The sequence below is a fragment of the Simochromis diagramma genome, unplaced genomic scaffold, assembly GCF_900408965.1.
Source record: "Simochromis diagramma unplaced genomic scaffold, fSimDia1.1 OVJJ01000612.1, whole genome shotgun sequence".
Classification (NCBI taxonomy): Eukaryota; Metazoa; Chordata; class Actinopteri; order Cichliformes; family Cichlidae; genus Simochromis; species Simochromis diagramma.
This window is the reverse complement of record NW_024387419.1, coordinates 690,913-712,230: the sequence shown is the minus strand read 5'-3', so window position 1 is coordinate 712,230 and position 21,318 is coordinate 690,913. Positions and strand designations below refer to the sequence as shown.

The 21,318-nt window shown below is 39.6% G+C and overlaps 1 protein-coding gene across 1 annotated transcript in view; it reads left to right on the top strand.

The window, feature by feature from the left end:
• The window catches only part of tnfsf10l (TNF superfamily member 10, like), a 77,223-nt gene extending 57,731 nt beyond the window's left edge, over positions 1 to 19,492 (top strand). The window contains exons 3-7 of the mRNA XM_040012519.1: positions 6,780 to 6,816; positions 6,918 to 7,025; positions 10,261 to 10,424; positions 10,752 to 10,862; positions 10,976 to 19,492. Of these exons, the coding sequence (XP_039868453.1) occupies positions 6,780 to 6,816; positions 6,918 to 7,025; positions 10,261 to 10,424; positions 10,752 to 10,862; positions 10,976 to 11,161 (606 nt within the window). The 3' untranslated portion in view covers positions 11,162 to 19,492. The remainder of the gene's footprint in view (positions 1 to 6,779; positions 6,817 to 6,917; positions 7,026 to 10,260; positions 10,425 to 10,751; positions 10,863 to 10,975) is intronic.
• Positions 19,493 to 21,318: the final 1,826 nt, after the last annotated feature.

Sequence of the window (21,318 nt, the reverse complement as noted above, 5' to 3'; positions counted from 1 at the left end):
CATTTGTGAATTGTTATTGGCAAAAACTGGCTGAGCAACAAAGTCTACAAGGTGGCAGCAGGCCATGAATGAGCTGGCTGGAGACCTCCAGTGTGGTGTGTGGCATCAGTATCTTCTTTCAGCTACTTTGCACGATTACAAGAGGTTCTAACTTTGAAAAACATATCACAATCTTGATACGTCTTCTTCTATACTGATGGGTCCAAGTTTCTTTTTATTTCTTGTTCCAACAGTGAAGCCTGAAATGGAAAAGTCCCCTCACTGGAGGTCTGCTGCCAAATTAGGAAAACAGATCAAATTCAAATAGTTTCTATAGTTTCATACCAGGAATGACTTCCATGTCAGTGTCACACTTAGCATGTTAGCATGCTGGAAATATTTCACAATGTCAGTCATTACAGCATCAGTTCAAACTAACTGTGATCAAGCATGTGCCCTTTAGCAACAATCAAACCTAATTAGGAATATAAGGAATTATTTTTATTTACTTGTATTTAAGGCCATAACAGCCCTTAACTCAGCTAAAGAACAGGTGTGCATGCTGAAGTTTTCATATCCCGTGGATTCAAGACCAGGGTGGCTTTCTGTGCAAAACTTTTCCATGTTTTTTATTCAATTAAAGTGTGTCCCAGAGTAATCCAAATGCAGCTTCCAGCTTTTAATTTAATCGAGCTATTTGTTTTTAAAAGTGTAATTAAATAATTGAAATTGTTTTACTCCTACAACAAACCCCTATTACCTAGAATTATCTCTTGATCCTAGCCATAATTAACCTTTCATTAAAAGGGCAGAGTAATGACTTCAAGCTGCAACCAGAGTGGAAAGTTGGAAAATCAAAAAAAAAGAAAGGAAGGAAGAAAGAAAGAAAGAAAGAAAGAAAGAAAGAAGTTCCCTTTATTACCAATTCATCATACTGAAAACAACCCATGCAAGTTTCCACTGAGGTATAATTCATGCGATCGGCTCACCTGATATTGTGTTTACTTATGCAGAACAACACTTAGATGTGTTTTTACGTTATATGTTTAAGATGTCAGAACTCATTTTCCTTCCCTCACACTCCATTTTTCAGCAAGTGTTTCTTAACTCTCATAGCAATGGACTTGGACAGTGCAAGAAAAATCATCCTCGCTCAGAATATGATTTACTTTCACCGCGGCCAGTTGTGTGTTTTATGTCTTTATGGAAAAATCCCGCAGGAATCATTTTTATCTAAAATGTGCTTTATCTTTTCACATCAGGGCCTGCCATTTATTTCAAGCAAGTTTGACACCTTGTACACAAAACACACAACACCTTAATGGTGTTTTATTGGATCGAGATCTGGTGACACTGTCATGTTCAAAAACCCAGTCGGAAAATATCCCCTACACCGTTACACCACTAGTACCCCGGTTTGTTTTTATTAGGCGCGATGGATCCATGCTTTCATGTCGTTTATACTGAATTCTGACTGAACTATCCAAATGTGGCTGCAGAAAGAGACTCATTAAACCAGACAATGTTTCCCCAATAGTCCAATATATAAGTCTCTGTGAACTGTAGCCTCAGTTTCCTGTTCTTAGCTGACAGCAATGGCACCCAGTGTGGTCTTCTGCTGCTGTAGCCCATCTGCTTCAAGGATTGACCTGCAGTCTGTTTAGAGACACTCTTCTGAATACCTTGGTTGTAATAAGCGATTATTATTACTTCCTTCCTCAGCTTTATTTCCTGTTTGGTATTTGAAGGTCGTATTGACCATGCCTATATACCTAAATGCATGCAGTTGCCACCATGTGATTGGCTGATTGCATTAGTGAGCGGTTGACACCTTGTACCTAATGAAGTGGCCAGTGAGCATATGTGAAGGTTGTAAATAAAAACCAGATGGCAAATGGCAGTAAAGGAAACAAAGCACTATAACTCCAAGTGACACTGGTTTCACATTTAAAAGTGCTGCTGGTCCAGAATCTTTCAGGATGCCACTGAAACCTTCCAATCCTGTGTGCAGCATTATGCATGTAGCCGATGTCACGCTGTAGCCATCCCATAGTTTCCCAAGCGAGAGCTTAAGCATCAGAGACAGCAGACATAATGAAAACATGTTGCTCCAGAGTTGCCCTGAAAGAGCTTGAAAGCTTCTGAAACACTGTGTTTTTCTGGGTCGTTTTTTTTCCCCCTTTCTTTCTTCAACTGCAGCCACATGCAGGGCAGAAAGTCTGTTGGCAATTTTCTCTCTTTAAGTGTGTGTGGGGGTAATTTTCTGGTTTCAGGACCCAAGGAACGTTAGGCAGAGACAGGCACGCTACGCCGAGCGAGACCAGCCGACACTCTGTGTTGCGCTTTTCTATATTGTGTTCCCCCCTTAGAGTACATAGGATATACACAAGCAGTGGTGTCACGCTGACACACACACACACACACATACTGAACCCCAGAGCAATCATGCTCAATTTGCAGGTTGAGCTGAGTGTTCAGTGCAGGAGAAACAATCCCACTGCCAAGAATAACATCACGTGGGCAGCTGGGTGACCATTAAAAATGGAATTAATCATATTCAGGATATTGTGGTATTTCTGCAAATTAATGGCAGAGATTTATTTCAATAGGAGCTCAGTGCCCAGCTTCGGGGCACTTCAGATCGACCACATGAGCCCAACAGGTGGGCAGAGTGGGCAGACATGTAGTAGAAAGGGGGGAAAGGAGAGAGAACAGGCAAAAGGGGGGAGAGAAGTAAAAGGAATTATAAATTAAAAGCTCGCTAAGTAAGTTAAAGTTGAGGGAAATCTATTTCATGCACAAAAGGCAACTGAAGCTTGATTTACAAAGTGGGAGAGACAAAAAAAAAGGAACACGTGTCAGTAGAGAAAGCAGTGTGTAGGAGAAGAAGATTTACTGAGTGTGTGTGAGAGACAAAACGCATCTGTGTGTGTGTGTGCACGCGTGACAAATTAAAGGAAGAACTTAAACCCTTGACCCTTGCCGTTATGGGGTCTGGTGGCTCTGTTAGGGGTTGGCTTTCTTGATTCCTTAGAGCAGTGGTTCTTAACCTGGTTGGAGGTACCGAACCCCACCAGTTTCATATGCGCATTCACTGAACCCCTCTTTAGTGAAAAATAAAATATGATTTTTTTCAAATTCAAGACATAGATATGTTTTTTATTGGTGCACAAAATGAGCCGTGCATGTCATGGTGGAGGCTCTGAGACCGACTCACCGAACCCCTAGGGTTCGATCGAACCCAGGTTAAGAACCACTGCCTTAGAGGAAAAGATCAGTTTAAAACACTTGTATCCTCATGGCAGACTCCTGCATGACAATGCCACCGAGTGGTTTGATGAGAATCATATGCTTTCGCTTTAAGTCACCAGCTTTCAGTTCGGTTTAACACCAATGGGAGATTTTTGGGCAGCACTCTCCACCACATCATCAAAACACTAAATAAAGGAATATCGTTTGTTAGATTGATGTTCCAGAGACTTGAGGAATCAATGCCAAGGCACACCGAAGCTGTTCTGGCAGCACGAGGTGCCCAAACACTTTACTAGAACACACTTTGTGCTGTTGAGGGTCGGCTTGGTTTTTGGCTGTTTGTTCTTTTTTCTTTGAATTTGTCAGTTGTTTGTATTTTGGTCCTGGCTGTGTCTACACCTGGGATGAAACAAAAGCCACTCGCTGGGAACATAAATGATAGAGAGGAGCAGGAGAAATAAACCAGAGACTGGACGACGGGGACGTGTGTGCTGTTGAGGGAAGAAAAGGAAAGTTTATATTTTAGAGTTGAGATGATGAAAGAAGGCAAAATGGACAGGAGAGTGTAAAATGAAAGAAAAAAAGAGCATGTAGTGTATTGTCCAATTTTAAAACTAAGCTAAGTCTGAAACCTCTCCACACATTCTCCGCTGATGAAAATGTCCTGAATGTTCTTTCTCCTGTAGTCATTATTCATCAGGATCAGGTCCCTCTCCCCCATTCTCACTGAGAGAAGTGTAGTAAAGTTAGTTGAGCTACGCTAAAATAATTCAGATTAATTATACCAGTTCACAGCAACACTCATCTCAAGGCACTTTGTTGTGACGTGAAGACCTGCAAGGTCTTAGAGGAAGAGCTCCACTAGCACTTTACGATGGCGGGGAGGAAGAAGCAGAACCAGGCTCAGGGAGGGGCAGCCATCTGCTGCAACTGGTTTGGGAGTGAGGGGGTAATAGACCATAGGCAAGGCAAGGCAAGGCAAGTTTATTTGTATAGCACAATTCAACAACAAGGTGATTCAAAGTGCTTTACAGAGACATTAGAAACAAGAACAAATAAAAAGCATGATTTAAAATTGATTAAAACAAGCAAATAAACTAACTAACTAATTAACAAACAAACAAACAAAACAGTATATAAAATCAAAACAGATAAAATCAGAACAGTAGATAAAATCAGTAGTTAAATGTAAGTTTTGAAATTTAAGCATAAAGTGTGGATTTGGTGCTTTATTCAAATGCAGCTGAGAACAGGTGAGTCTTCAACCTGGATTTAAATAAACTGAGTGTTTCAGCTGATCTGAGGCTTTCTGGGAGTTTGTTCCAGATATAAGGAGCATAAAAGCTGAATGCAGCTTCTCCGTGTCTGGTTCTGACTCTGGGAACTGATAAAAGACCGGATCCAGATGACCTGAGGGATCTGGATGGTTCATACTGGGTCAGGAGGTCATTGATGTATTTTGGTCCTAAACCATTCAGAGCTTTATAGGCCAGCATCAGAACTTTAAAGTCTATCCTCTGACGGACAGGCAGCCAGTGTAAGGACCTCAGAGCTGGACTGATGTGGTCCACTTTTTTGGTCTTAGTGAGGACTCGAGCAGCATAGGCAATAAACAGGACAAAAGGCAGTCTGGGACAAAAGTTAATGACATGCAATAGTGGTGTACAAAGGGAGAAAGAAGGGATTGGAGGAGAAGTGCTAATGGCATCATGGGAAATCCTCCAGCAGTCTCAGTCTTAAGGAGCGTAACTAAGGGTCCAGCATAACTATACGGAAAACTTCATCTTGAAAGAGTCTGTCTACCAAACCTTAATTGGAGCTGTTTCCACAGATGAGGGGCCTGAAAGCTGAAGGCTCTTTAAGATAAGATGGGGCCTGATTATTAAAGACTTTATATTTTAAACTTGATTCTGGATTAAACAGGGAGCCAAAACAAAGCCAAAATGGGAGAAATATGCTCTCTCTTTCTAGTCCCAGTTAGTGCTCTCAGTGCAGCATTTTGGGTCAACTGAAGATTTTTCTGTGAAAAAAGAAAATATTTTTTACCTTTTAGCAGCTAAACTTAAAAAACCAAATATTACATCTTTATCTTTATCTGATATATTCACAATGATTCGTGTTGTAATTTCAATACTTCTCCTTTTGTCTTGTCCCTAGAACATGTTTGTTGCCTTAAGGTTTCCTCTCTTAGCAAACTTTCTTTTCCCTATGTGAATCAAAGCTGGGACGGTGTCGTAAACATCACGAAGCTCAACCATGACACATTTCTACTTTAGGGCTGTACAAATATTACTCAACTATAGAATCAATAAATTCATTACAGAACAGTCGACACAAACGAAACAACTGTGTCCACTGCAGCCACTTCACACCCATAAAACTGGCTCTGGCTGTCTGAGGAGCCCGAAGAAACAACTGCAGGTTAATGATTCACTTTACAGTCAGAGTTAAATAACACCGACTCTCACTTTAGCTGGACAAGCTCATCTTTATTAACAGTTACAAAGCTATAAAATGGACTGACAGACAACACTTACAGTACAACACAGCGCATTTATCTTTAAATTGACTTACATACACTTAGTGTTTTGTACTTTATCCAATTACAGACAACATTTGTGGGGGAGTGATTTATGGGACCAATAATTCACAAGTTCAAAACCTTATTGTGGTGCTGTTTAATTGCTTTAATGATTAATTAAAGACTGATTCCGTGCATAGTTTAAGGATGTTGTGCTCCTGTGGCTATGCAATGTAGAGCTGTGACTGGAGATACTCTGATTTCCTGAAATAATTCAATCAAGCTATTTACAATCCCGTTTTCTCAGTTATTTAATATGTACTGTTTGTACTGTAGTTAACTTAAAGAGCAGTTTCCCCTCTCTCTGGAACATTATGGAAAGTTCATGTAACTTTGATTTATGCTCGTGTATTTACAACAGTCATCAGACCTAAGTTGACCTCCTGTCAGGCATTAGAGAATTAAGTTAACCATTATATTTTATTTGTTTATTGCTAATGTTTTATTATGCTTGAAAAAGCATTGGAAAAAATAGAAATATAATAATTTAAATAAATAAATGTATTTAAAACATGTAAATAGTACATAGAGATTTAATTTTGGACAAAAAACAAAAAGTATACAAAATATACAAAAATAAATTAAATACACTTTAAAAATTACTTTATTTTTGCTGATTTAGTTTACTTATCAACAAAAGTTTGAATGTTAGATTTTTACACAAATATTACAATTTTATATCGTTTTACATGTCCGGTAATTGTGGTGGATGGCATTAGATGAATCAGCTGTATCCTATCCAGCCCTGTGTGAATAATCCTTTGTTATTTGCGTTACTCAGATGAAACAAGCTAGTCTAGCTCACCATGTTACATTAACCTACTTTTTATCCAGCAGTGAGTTTGCACATTCTTTTTTTTTAGGTCACGCTAAGATGTTAAATTTAACAGCATAAAGTGAACAATTCCTTTTTTTTCTTATTCTCACATTTTTGTTGACTTGTATGTTTTTCTATATTTTCTTTTAGGTGGCAGATAGCATCATCTCAAAGCGCATCTTCACTGGTGAGCATCCCTTTGTCTACAGACACACACACACAAACACAGACAGACACACACCTTCTCACTAACTTTTTTAATGTTCTTTGATCCCCTTTCTCCCTTAGAGGCGAGAACCATGCCTCACAATTTCAACAACTCAGGGTCAAAGTTTATGAGCCCCGTGACCCAGAGGCCATCTGCCCACTTGACCCTCAGAGACGCCAGTTCTCAAGGTGAGGCATCTGTGTTTAAGCGGTCATCATTAATCTAGGCGAAAGATTTCGGGAAGTCGGAGAGGAAAATGAAAGTTTTGCCGCTGAGCCGTATGTTTTGCATGTGCCGAGCATGCACAAAACTGTGGGTTGAATGGATAAAACCAACAATAAGCACATAAACAGTTTTGGTTCCTACATGGTGCAGACATCTGGGCTGAATTAGACTAAGGAACACTGAGAAGCATTGGGAGCAGCAGCTCATGAAGTTTAAAAAATATCTAAAGAAAAAAATCTGAAGAAGCTTCTCGGATGAAAGATAAAAAATCTTCAAGAAACTTAAAGAAGTCTAGAGCTTTTCTTTCCAAGCTCCTTAGATCACAGAAATGTAGCGCTACAGTCCGTGAGTGTCACGCACACCCAGTGGCTATTTTCAGATTTACACACACTACAGTCCTGTTTAGGAAGCTTTGTTTATTAAAATTATTCACAAAGAAATAAAATGTATTATTATTGAGTTCTTTGGTGTACACTGGGGCCTCTGGTTTCCCAGAAACCAAAAACATCTATGTTTGATTATTTATTTAATCAAAATTAGTGAACTGTGATGGAAGTCAACCTGTCCAGCCTGTACCCCACTTTTTGCCCAATGATAGCAGAGATTGGCTCCAGCCCTTCCACTGGTCCTATCTGTATAACCAATTAAAAAAGATGAATGGGTGGATTATTAAGTTATTCCATCTGTTAAAGTTACAAATCACATTTTCTTCCCCATTTTCCTGTGTAGCATGTTTAGAAGCACATTAAAGTCTACTCTGCTGCTCTTTTTCGTACCACTTCCTGTGTGCCCGAGGCATTTACTAAGAAACACTGAAGTTTTAAGCCGAGTCTGTGAGGTCTACCAGTATGCTGTATGTGGCAGTAAAGTAGATATTTATATAGCTCACAGATCAGAATCACACACGTTATAAAACATGGAATTTAAAGTTGGAATGTGTTTTTCATGACTTTGGTATTGTTTCATCTGAATCGGTCGTGCAAGCTGAAGGGTGTTGACAATCTGGCAAAGCCTTCCTTATGTTATTTCCACTGAGCTGACAAAGGGTAAGAAATGTGCTGTGTGTGTGTGTGTGTGTGCAAGAGCTAGAAAGACTGTGTGTGTGTGTGTGTGTAAGAGGGTGAGGTTCACACATTAAGCCTGGATTTCTCATAAGGAAGTACAGGAGGAACTTTGATCCGCGATGGGTGTTTCTTAGAAAGAGAAGTTATCCTACACATGAAGAAAACTGTTTCACGCTGGCACACACAAGCTATGACCCGACTAATTACAACTGAGAGTGTAAAGAACTGAAGTAGTCACCATGACTTTGCCATCTGGGTTTGGACTGTCCGTTTTGAAGCTTCAGAGTTAGCCTTTTGGCTGCTGCCACGTTGGTTTGTTTGGAGCCCTAAGGTACCTTATGTGGACAGAAGCACAGCAAAAGCACAGCAAAAGCACAGCATGCTTACATATTAGTTAATGAAGATAAGCTTGCACACATTTTGCAGACATTAAGAGTTATGCCGTGAATTATCGCCATGTTGGACATCACCATTTGCTACTTGCAACTGCGTCTTTCCTGACTGGTTGTTAGGGTTTCTGATAGTTCTTGGCTGGAAATTGGTTGCACGGAAGTTGCTGCACCAAAAACCTCCAAGCAATCGATTTGTTTGGTAACAAACTGCTTCAGTTTCCTGTTTTTCATGTTTGTCTGCGAATGCTTGCTAACTATTAGCTGAGCAGCAGTGCAACTTGAAAAACTGTACAATAAATTTACTTTTACATTCAAAGTAAAAGTTGCACTGCAGAGGTGCAGCCAACAAGTTTCAAAAAATGCAACTTGTACTTAAAGGCACACCATCTCCGTTTACCGTTTTCCAGTTTCAGTGCATCTTGAAGACCAAGTTGTCACACAGACAACAGGTCAGTAACACACGTCTTGGATGGTTTGTTCCATACAGTAAGTCGTATTATTTTTCGGATAGTACCTGCTAAAACAGCACGTACACAATGGTGCAGTCCACTTCATTGACTAGCAGAGGTGAAGCTCTTTTGGGAAAACTTTTCATTTAAAGTGAATGTACCCCCCCATCCCTTCAGTATCCAGGTGGATGTGTTCTAAAATAAAAAAAATCACCCAGCATGGAGTTCTTATGAAGAGAAAAGCTAACACAGTTTTTGGTATCAGGCTGTAAACATGTTTTTTAATGCAAGCCTTTGGAAACTGACTTGTTTTTGGAGCCTCAAGTGGCCACTAAAGGAACTGCAGTTTTTCGCACTTCTGGATTGTAAATCATTTTTCAGCGTTGGATCAGATGGAAGAGTTTATTCAGTTAAGGTCTCTGTGATTGTTATGTGCTAATAAATCACAGCATTTACATTGTAGTGTTATAGACTTAAGCTTCTATTGTTGATGGCAGTGTTTCAGATTTGCACACTAGTCACACAAGTACACGCTGCAGAGGAAATAAAGCCAGCATGCACAAGAAATCACTTGTGTTAAATGTTTAATTTCTGCCATGAGGAAGACTGCTACACATGGTTCTAGTCAGCAGTATTCAGTATTTCCTGCATCTTACAGGACTTTGGCTTCAAGCTGGTGCCTCTTACCGGTGAAACAGGCTTAACCAAAGATTAAATCGCCACTTCTGCTTTAAGTGGCCATTGTACAAGTTTGAATGTGCACTTCAGAGTGCCCTGTTACAGAGTACTCAGAAGGAAAATCCACATCGCCTGCATTGTCCAATAGACATGGTGCAGCTGGCTCAACTGTGTAATGTAAACATCGTTCACCAAAATTTTAAATAATACTGTAATTAAAAGTGCTTTTTTTTAATCACAGGATTTTATCTTTTTTAACTCAGTATTTCAGATGTTTCGCAATATTTTTAGGGGAAAAGGCAAACTATTGCTCAACTTTGGCGGCTGTAAGAAAGAAGAGCACTACTCTGGAGTCACAAACTGTATTTATTCAAGGTTCATTTAGCCAGCTGCTGCCGCTTTTGAGCTTTGGGCAAACACTCACTGATATGTGTCTTTGCTTAGTTTTTAAACCTGGTATTGATTTTTTTTTTTACTACATCCAATCTATGATTTCTAGGCTTTAGCTGGCTTGTTTTTCTCCACTCCTTTTATTTTCCATCCCCATGTGACAGTTTTTCTTCCCTCTTCTGTTTAGAATTTGTCTCTTGACACTTTTTTAATCTTTGCCTACAGGGTTTTCTTCCTCCCTGAGCATCATGCCTGGTCTTCATCAGTCCTGCCGCCATTTGGTCCGCTCATGGGCCAATCAGAGCCTAGGAGCTCACCTGCACAACATGACCCTGTCTAATGGGAAGCTCCGAGTGCCCCAAGATGGGAGGTACTATCTGTACTCACAGGTGAGAAAGCTATGCAGATGGAGGAGATGCTCCAGGCACTTTGCCATATTTTTGTGTGTTTTAACATGACAAGTTTGTCATTAATTAACCTTGTAGTGATAGCTGCTGAATAAAGGTGTCTGGGACTGTTGTATATTCAATTTTATTAACCATTAATTGTTGTTTACAACATGATTGGATTTATTATCGTAGGGTCTACCTTACAAGTAGGGTCTACCTGTAAGGTAGACTGCAGGAAACCTGCTTTTCTGTCAAAAACAAGGGCACGTCAAAGAGGAAAAAACATAAAACAACTCACTGCATTAACTTATTTCCACCTTTGTCCAGGTGTATTTCCGTTATCCATCCCCATCTGCAAATGAGGGGGACCAGCGCAGCGTCAGCCACCAACTGGTGCAGTGCGTCTACAAGAAAACATCCTACCCAAGCCCCATACAGGTACAGCATCTCTGTTTTCCTAAAACAATCAAAGATCACCCTGAAGTATTTGTACCTTTCAGCACTTTCATTAGCACTGGGATGATTTTCTCTTCTTTGTAATTTTTTTCCAGCTCCTGAAAGGTGTGGGAACCAAGTGCTGGGCTCCAGACGCTGAGTACGCCCTACACTCCGTTTACCAGGGAGGACTTTTTGAACTGAGGGCCGGTGACGAGATCTTCGTCTCTGTCTCTTCCCCCACCATGGTAAATGCAGAAGAATCTGCTAGCTACTTTGGCGCCTTCCGTCTGGACCTCTGAGAGGAAAGGATTGGAGAAAAAAAAAAAAGAAGCGATGGGACAATGGATGGATAAACAGATGGGCTGGAGAGCTTGGGGCCTTTTGAATATCCACTGATTGGGGGAGAAAATGGTCCTATAGACAGAAGAGGAAATGGAGGTCTGGATCGTCAGTGTTTGCTTGGGCAGATGCACTGAAGGATGGAAGAACTGGGGTTTGAAAGATCTACATGGGTGAAGAATGCTGCAGGAGGATAGTGGATTTGCCTTTTCTACTCTCTCGATTAAGAGAAAGCAAGACTTCAAGATAAAAGACATGTGCAATTATGAAAAATAAATAAATGTGAGGACTTTGATTTACAGTTGATTCTTAAGGGGGAATTTGCCACAGGAAAAAAATAAAATCACAACCTTCTAGGTGAAGTTCAGAAATTAGTCCACCATGCTATCTAGATCTCAATATAACACGACCCTACATGTGTGAATATGTCAGTGACCTTTTTATGGGAAAAAATTAAACCCTTGGTTTGGATTTGAAGAATTTACACAACATAAAAACTTTACTCTCTAACGGCTGCAGAAGAAAATGAAACAATCAAACCAAAGCAAAAACTTCTTTTTTAAGTGTGCGATGGGAGTTCTGTACATATGTATGGCTGAGAATGAGATTTACACAATGGACTGTGGTGATTTTAAAAGTAATTCATTTTTATTTTACCTTTGACTGGACTTAAAACCACTTGGGGAATCTAAAGACTTCCTACTTGCGAAACACTAAAACTGTGGATTTTATGTAAAGACCTTTAGTGGAGGAAGGGGATTGCCTCTGTGACAAACTGTAGAAAGAGCCAAGAGCTTTTTGAAGAGGAGTCTGCAAGCCAAGAAGAAGTGAAAACAAGGAGGGAGAAATCTTGATAACGCCAATAAGAATTAGCCCGGCACTGAAAGATTAAAGGACAGAGAGCGATGCTGTGGGTAGTATGCAGCCTGACCACTCTGCGTGGTTGATGTCTTTTCTTTCTCTTTCCCTTGATTCCTTCTCTTATATTTTCATGTTAACTATTTTATCTATCTTGTCGAACCTGTGAAGCTGCATTATATTTGAGTTCATGGAGCAGTTATGCAACCAACCACAAAGCAACAATGTGAGAAGAAGATGACAGAAACACATGCAAATACTCTAGTTTCACAATCACAGAGAGCATGGATTAAAGTGACATTTAGGTTGGGTTACATGGAGTTGTTGTTTTCACTGCAATGATCATTGGTTCCATAACATAAAAATCTCATTTTGGATACATGGAGTTAACATAGTTATTGGTGTATTGCATTATCTTTCCAGGGTAGTAGCTCAACTTGAACATGGCAAAATGTGCACTTACCTAAAACGACTGCAGCATTTAGTAAAAGGACTGGTTCTTATATAGTGCACTCAAAGCAGTTCATACAGCTTGCCTCATTCACCCATTCACATGAGCACTTTTTTCTATGCTTTCTTTCACTGTAATTGTTGGTCTAGCTTCTGCATTTGGGGAAAGTTTAAAACCTGTCAAGCCTCTAGCAATGTCAATGCTTCAGTTAAAAAAAAAGAAAAATCCTCTAGTATAGTAGCTAACACAGAGAAGGTGGAGATCCCTGTGACGGATGCATCAGGAAGGGCATCCAGCCTAAAAATCTGTGCCAAATCAAATATGTGGATGCATCTGCTGTGGCGACTCGTTTTAAATAAGGGAACAGCCAATAAAAGCTTTCTCTGTGCTAGCTAGAGTGGAACATATTGTCCTTCTATTTGCTGAAAAATGATTGGTGCTAAACATTTTAACCACCATCTGGACACTCAGAATGCAAAAAATCCACACCTTAAGCAAGAACATGGGTTTAGCAGAAAAACTCAAAGGAACGTTTTGACAGTTTGAATACACAGTCACCCACTGGTTTGTGGACATTCTCGAGCTTTGAGTTTAGCATTGTGGTGGTCGGTACCTTCAGCTTGCGTCTGCAAACATTTACTCATCAGGAGATTGTTTACTGAGGTCAGACGTCATGTGAGATAATTTTCCTACTGACTTCTACATGATCAGACCTGTTTCTGCAACAAGAGATTTGCCCCCCTGCTGGTTATGAGAACGACTACAACTGTAAAGCACTTGACTTGGCAAAAAAGCTGGTTTTTAAGCAGCCTGTGCCCAGGTTAAGGGAAGATAAACAATACTTTCATTATGTAACCTCAGCTATGTTATTATTGTAGACGTCAGTGACAGTGAAAGAAATAGGGTATGGAAACTAATTTAATGCATCGGTGCTGAAATTGTTTGTTCAGAAACACAAACAGCTGACTAAAATTGGCTGACAGTCACTTAGTAACACTGGTGCATACACATAACAATTGCAAACATTATGAGCAGTTCAGAAACTGTATCCTCAAACACACTCAGATGCTACAAATCTGAAACACAGGATCCCACACCAAGTCAAGCGAACACAGACCCAAGATTTGGAACGAGTGAGAGAGGATATTTGCAGACATAAACCATCCACCGCCTAGCACAGACACAACCCCTACATGCTTTTTTTTCTCTGTGCGCACATAAAAAAAAAGTACACACATCACATCACACTACATCCAGGCTAACCTGTGCTATGTAGACACACACATCATCCAATGTCACATCCAGCGTGAAGACATATGCCCTGATTAATCTGGGCTGTCTAGCCTCCCTGTGCCATCTGGTAATTGTCAGTGATCTGGCATACAGCGAGGGTGCGCACACAAGAATATATGTTTGTTCAAAGGGCTTGGTTCACATAGATGATTCAGAAAATGCGGTAAAAAAATGTTTTTCACATGTGTTTATTTGCAAATGTGAGCTCCAGTTTGCTTTGTACACTTAAGCACACATTTGATAGGGTAACTTCCAGACTAAGCCCCTCCTTCCCATACAGCACAGGATATCTTTGTATGCATACCGTGAAGAAGGTTATTTTATGGTGTAGTTTTGTCAGGCATGCTATGAAAACACAGCAACAGAGCTGGTTTATTTTCTACTCAAATCACAAAATTAAAGGCAAATCTCATATTGCATTAAATTACTGTTTTAAGCTCAATTTTTGCTGGGTGGCACGCACCTGCACATGTTTCTGTTGCTCTAACGCTCCCTGTGTGAAGTCAAGTTATATTCCAGTTAAAACAATATATGGTAACTTCAACAATTATGCAACATGTTAAATAATATTATAACTGTAAATCTCTGTACCACGTATACAAAGTTTTCCTACCTTTTGCAGTTTAAATGGTTATTTTTTGAGTGAAAAAACAAACAAACAGACAAACACCTTTTCATCTGCTGATTTAGGTGTAGGTCAGCCATTAACCAAGATTTGGTAGTATCTTGGTTTGATGTGGAAAGGTATTTGTGGTAAAGCTAAAATTTTACTTTCTGCCAACTAAACTGTTAGCCAGACACAAAAACCTGTGTGATTGCTTTGGTTGCTAGCAAATTACTGAAGTTGCCAATAATTTGCAGGAAAGTTGTAGAATTATCTGCAAAGATGTTCCATTTACTGGCCAAGCCTTAGTAAAACTTAAAAATATACGATTCAAACCAGAAATCTAGAAAGTTAACTAAGTAAATGTTGTGCTTTGCTGCTATAACCAATGCATTTCAAAAGATACACCTTTTACTTTGATGGAGAACTGTCTTCATGTTGTACTTTCCTTAATTTCATTGCCTTTTGGTGACTAATTGGCGAGGGTTTGCAGACAAGTCAGTGTTTCTCATGCAACAGCAGCAATCTGCTAACAAGGTTTTTGGTGCAACATCCTCTTGGTAGCCAGTTTCACATAGTGACTACCAGTAACCTCCATTAATCACTCAATAACATACTGGAGACTTCACACTTTTACTTGTTGCTGCCACAGAGGTCATTCTCTAGGCCTGTATGACTGGGGTGTAGCTGGCAATAGCTAATAGATAATTAGCTTAGATTAGCATAGGTATCAGAAACAGTAGAATTGATAAGAAGTTGCATTGAAACTTTTCAAATGTGTACTAGTAGCAGCTTTATTAAATTCACAGTATAGAAGACAGGCTATTTGTGAGCAATTAGTGAGCATTGGGAAAAGTCGTGGTAATGGCTTCCATGTTTATTTTTTGTGCTATGCTAGGCTAACTTAGGTTTTACAATTTGCAGGCAAAAACAATGTTACAAATTTGCTCCAGATTTAACAGAAAGGATTATAAAATAACATATTTCAGCATTTAGCTGTGTTGGGGTCGCTGTGCATAGTGATTTAGTGATTTAAAATGTTTCACAATGTGTCACAGAGTCACAAGATAATAACTGAGAAGTTTATGTCATGTAAAGTCACTTTTCCATCCATAAATAATTGTCCTCTGAGATGTATTCATTACGCTGAAGCCAAAGATTTTCAGAGATCCATATGTTGCAAGTAATTGGACAGTTGTTCTGTTATGATTTGATTTACAGATCATTTCATTACATTTCTGTGTACACACTCGTTACTCCTGCTGGTTGGTTAATTAAATTTCTGAAGCTAAAATGTTTTTCATGTGGAGTACCCTGCAGAGTGAGTGTGTTCATCTCTCAGCATTTCACTTTCTGTTAGATAATGTATAAATAAGGACACATGCTGCTTTAGTTTATCATTTAAAAACATAAAACATGAGCTTGTCAGCACACTGTGGGGTAATGTCACAACAAATCATCCAAGTAACTCAAAACATCTACATCAGATGGTGTTTGGTGGGGGTGAAATAAATCCAAGTCATTGGATTTTACTAGGCTGATGAGCAACAATAGTCGGTCCTAAACTCAGAGTACATTACTGGGTCAATAAAAAAAGCTTTCCCCAAACTACTCAAGGTTATCACAGAAATATTAACTAACACGATAGTAATGTAAAACAATGACAAAAATGTTACAACTTGAAATGAATCAAAGATTAGGTATTGCCACTGTCTAGTCTTGTGGTTGTGGGCGCTCTTTTAAGTGTTGGACATAAGATGGACATAACGTTCATGTGCCTTAAACCTACAGTCTTACTAATCCCCAGCAGGGGGCGACTCTTGTGGTCGCAAAAAGAAGTCAGATTGTATGGAGGCCAATGAGCAAAAAGTCTAACTTTTTAACTTATCTCACTCTAAACACATTGCTGATGTGTTTATGGTCTCAATTACTACTTCTAAGCCTTACTAAATACAAAATCGTTGCTATTATATTGGCAAGATTGAAAGTATAGTGCATGAGAAAGCAAGAGCATAAAGTTAAATTGATGAGGCGACTTAAAGTAAAACCAAAGTTTATCATATGTAAATGCTGCTCATCCAGCAGATGATAATTAGAAGGGTCGTATTGTGAGATAGGAAGAGTACAAATATATGTGTGGTCTGCTGTGAATCCAACACGTGTTTGGTTAAATCTGTTGGATTGTGAATGATAAAACATCACCACCCAGCGATGTTTACCTTTGTAGTTCAGTTCTTATTATTGAGCAAGGCCTGTTTTTGATGTGTTTTGGTAAAATATTGCTTTTAGTTTGAAATCAGATCTTGTCTGTTTTCCTGTGCGTGTGTGTGTGTGTGTGTGTGTGTGTGTGTGTGTGTGTGTGTGTGTGTGTGTGTGTGTGTGTGTGTGTGTGTGTGTGTGTGTGTGTGTGTGTGTGTGCACAAAAATGCACAAAAGTGGTTTTGGACAACAGTTGAAAGCATTGCGCTTGAAACTGCCAGACCGCGAGTCACACATGTCCATCTCTTGCTCTCTACAAGACCTGAAAAGAGAAACTAAGCCATCACCGTGGGGCACTCTAAAATCTAGACCTCATGTAAGTCAGCATTGAGATCTTTTCCAGTTATGCTCTGTTTTGAGCTCCCATCCAAGATTCATGCTGTGTTTATATTTTGCAAGCAGCGTAGCTTGTGGAACATAGATATATATTTTGAAGGGGAGGGCTTCACAAGTCCAGTTTCACTTTGACAAACTGGGTGTCCAAACACAACAGCTTCTCCAGTCTTGGCTTTACACGGGGTGGGAAAAACACCACCTTCGAGCTCCTCTTTTGATCCCGGTGAGGATGTAGCTGTATTTAAGGGTCTGAGGTCGTGATTCCCCGACACAATAAACCATTTGGACACTAATAAACAAGCTGAATGCATCTTTTCTCATAAAACACACACTGAGAGCCAAATTTTGGAAGAACTTGAAGCATACATTCTAAATTCATAGCAACCATCTACCTTACATATCTTAACATGTTACCATAATGATTTTGCACAGAACCACAAGTGAGACCATTATATGTTATAATTTGACCACAGTTCCTGCCAGTTTGCTAATTTTCTATGGTTCAAGTTGTTCCCCAGGTGCAACCCAGCCATTATATTTGGTTTCAACACCAGCTCTAAGAAACATCTGTTGCTTATTAAATAGCTGCATGTTGCAGGACACTTAAAGAAATAATCAAATTTAAGTCTATTTAACAGCTCGAGGGACTGGCAGATTTTGAAATACACCCCCAAATATTGGTGGAGTACCACATGCACAGCAAATATGCCGCAGTGCTCTGTTGGCACCGACATGAAACAACTAACTCTATCAACTCATCAGGACCAGATTAGTTTTCCTTTTGCCAGTTTTTGCAGGGAACTGACACAATGATAAATACTGTTTTGTATTATTTGGCAAATTTATTGAACACGGCAACTGAAGAGGACAAACACAACCAGATCCCCCAAATGTCTTTATATCTGCACAGGCGTACTTGTCAGAACTCAAACATTTATATTCTATTTCTATTGCAAGCACCGAAACAGCCCTCGAGGAGGCGAGGACAGGCAAATTTCCCCCACTGCAGAGGATTGGAACTGTGTACATATTTGAATATCTTACAAATAAAAGACAATCACTGTCGAACATATGCCAAACAAGCATCTGAAAACAGCAGAGTGCTTTTTTTAAATTGCTGCTTCTATTTCTGACTTTGATGTGCACCGCTATGCAGATTTGTATCAGTTGTCACTAAGCAGCACCGCTTGCATAATTAAACATTAAATGTTTTGCACAAAAGCAGAACAAGTGCTGTTTATGCTTTGCCTGTATGCCTGTGTTTTCCAAGGATGTGAAACAAGCAATCTCATAATCAGCTGGCTGTCTAAGCTTTGGTCCAAAACCTCACATATAATTCTGTTCTTTCCAAAAATGAACACATTTCCTTTCCAATGCTAGCTTGACTAAGAGTACAAGAGTGAATGTGCTTTGAATTCCGGTGACCCACTCTACCACTAAATTACACATTTAGAATTTTTCCCAAGAAAGTAATCGCTCCATGGCCTAAAATGATGTAAACATCACTTTTACTATTCATGGCTCAGTAGATATGTAAATTAGCCCCAACCTCACCCTTTGGCGCACGGAAGCTACACTCATTTACTCACTCACGAGATTTCTTTGAAGACAAACAAGAACAGCATTAGACCCCACTGTGTGAAGAAAATGCAGGGCTGAATTTGTGAATCAGACAGACCCATAACAGAGATAGTATTCTGTTCCTGTCAGTCAGAGTAGAGAAAAAACTCCCTGAGCGCATGAAAATGTTTACAGTTCCTGTAGCAAACTATCATCACAAGCAAAGAATTTAGGTGGATTAGCACTAGTTGGAAACTTTTTATTACAGTCACAGTAGCGTATTGTATTTTCCTCAAGTCGGCTACTGTGGTTTTCACTCCTCTTCTCCACTCTGCGTCACAAACAGTCTAGCAGAGGACACACTCGGTGAAACAGAGAGCAACTAAACAGCAGCAGACTTACACTGAGCTGAAATGAATCAAGTGCACATAGACAACATAAATCTTAGACTTCATTATGAAACAGCTTCTAGTGTGTTGTTAGTGTTAGATAAAGCTTGTTTCCAATTCCCCACTCTGACAAATCAGCTACATTGATGAATTGATTTCTTAGGCTTGCAGCGTATGAAGCTATCACTGTCTGAATCTGAGATTATGAGGTCACTGGTACACTACAGTCACGAGGTGGAGATTTTCGTTCATGATTGTTTCTGCTCATATATGTCTTCTAGTTTATAAAAAAAAATGACATGTTAATACACTACAAACTGATTCTCATCACAGGGATCAGTGAAACAAACAGTTCTCCATTAAAGCGGTTTATGAATGTAGATACTGTTCAACACATATCCTTTTGCTTTTCTTAAAATCACATTTGATACCAACTGAAGAATGTACATGTAAAGTTCTGCTGATTGCCTTGTGCCTTTTAAAAATAATGCTCTTCTGTGTTATTTTGTGCTCAAATAAAGTGCCTACTGTCAAACAGGAATATCAGTGCCAAGTTGTTTGCTTTAAATAGCGATGTAAGTGACTGTGTAAGTGAATGTGGCATGGTTGTTGCTGTCACATGGGCTGATCTGCTGGGATGTTTCCACATAACCATCTCTAGGATTTACAGAGAATGGTCTGTAAATGGCTTCTTGATTTCAGAGGTGAGGAGAATCAACACGCTCTCACTCCCAAAGCGTAACATTTTACGCTAGGTGACAAATCGTCGATATATTACGCTTCCAGGCGCCCAACATGTCTCTACATTACGAGATCAGAAAAAATGAAAACGTGAGAACGGTTTGGAATGAATCTACACATGTACGCTCAGGAGTGAGAACGTGCTGGGACAATGGCCAAACTCGACAGGAAGGTAACAAAAAGCATTCGTTATGGCCAAGTTATGCAGACGAACATCTTTGAATGCACAAAAAACTTGAAGCAGCCATGCTACAGCAGCAGAAAGCCACAGCAGGTGCCACTCCTGCCTGATAAGATAATAGCAGCAAACTGATGCTTCAGTTCACACAGGCTCACCAAAATTTGGACAACAGAAAACGTTGCCTTGTCTCATGGGGGTCGATTTCTGCTGCCACATTTAGATGGTAGGGTAAGAATTTGGTGTAAAAAAAAATACAAAAGCATGAATTCATCCTGTCTTGTATGGATGTTATAGGTTGCTGGTGTTATAATGGTAACACCAGCAACCTATACCAATTGTTCATTTAGGATCTAAAACTCTTACTGAAGATTGTTCGGTTTGTCTTGAAACAACAGACCCAGTTTCTCAAAGCTATCTTGCCTGCCACTATGATTGGCTGCAGATGTAAACTCTTTGGCACTGCAATTACAAGATTTTAGTGTAATTACAACACATGTTTACTGCTCCCTCTGTCCAACTGGTTAAAAGGTTAATCCAGAACCAAGGCTCACCTTTGTTCTACGTCTCAACACAGGAATTTTATTGAGGATATCCAGTAATTTGTAATAATTGCTGACTCTATCAGTAATTTTAACCCTCTGTGAATTCAAAATGTCTCCAGTTTGTCAAGTACAAATTCCAACACAAATTGCCCACCACAATTTCCTTACGATGGTCTCTTGATAACACCGATCCTGTGCAAACTGAGCACTTTGTAACTGCAGCTGTAATTTGGATTTTGGCAGGATACTTCCATTTTCATCAAGGGGAATACAGCCACAGAGGTGAAATTAATGACCAAAGGAAATGTTGGTTTTACTTTACAAAGAAATCTTCAACTAAAACTTCTGTATCTTAACATGGCATCTTACAGTATTGTGCAAACGTCTTGGGCGACCCCCTATTTCTTATATTTTACTAGGAAAATGTGTGTGAAAGTTGATATTTGGTATGACCACCTTTATTCTTTAGCTCAGCCTGAACTCTTAGGCAATCATTGTTGTAATTTCTTGAAGCAGTTTTCATGAATAGTACTCCAGGCTTCTTCAAGGACATTCAAAACTCTTTGGATGTTGGCTGCCTTTTGTTCTGTTCTTCGTCAAGATGATCCCACAGCCCTTAAGTAATGTCGAAGTCCGAGCTCTTGGGAGGCCAAACCAGGACTGATAGCATTCCATTGTGTATTTTTCTATTCAGGTATGCTTCTACTCCATTAACAGTGTTTTTGAGATCATTGTCATGCTACAAAAATGAAGGTGTTGCCAATCAGATATTTTCCAGATGGTATTGCATCGACTTTCATTCCAGTTCTTGTGTAATTCGTCATACCTCAGCCTTTTCTCCCTGTTTCCCTTCCGGCTTTTTTACAGCCACCCTTCCAGTGAGACCATTTCTGATGAGAGTTC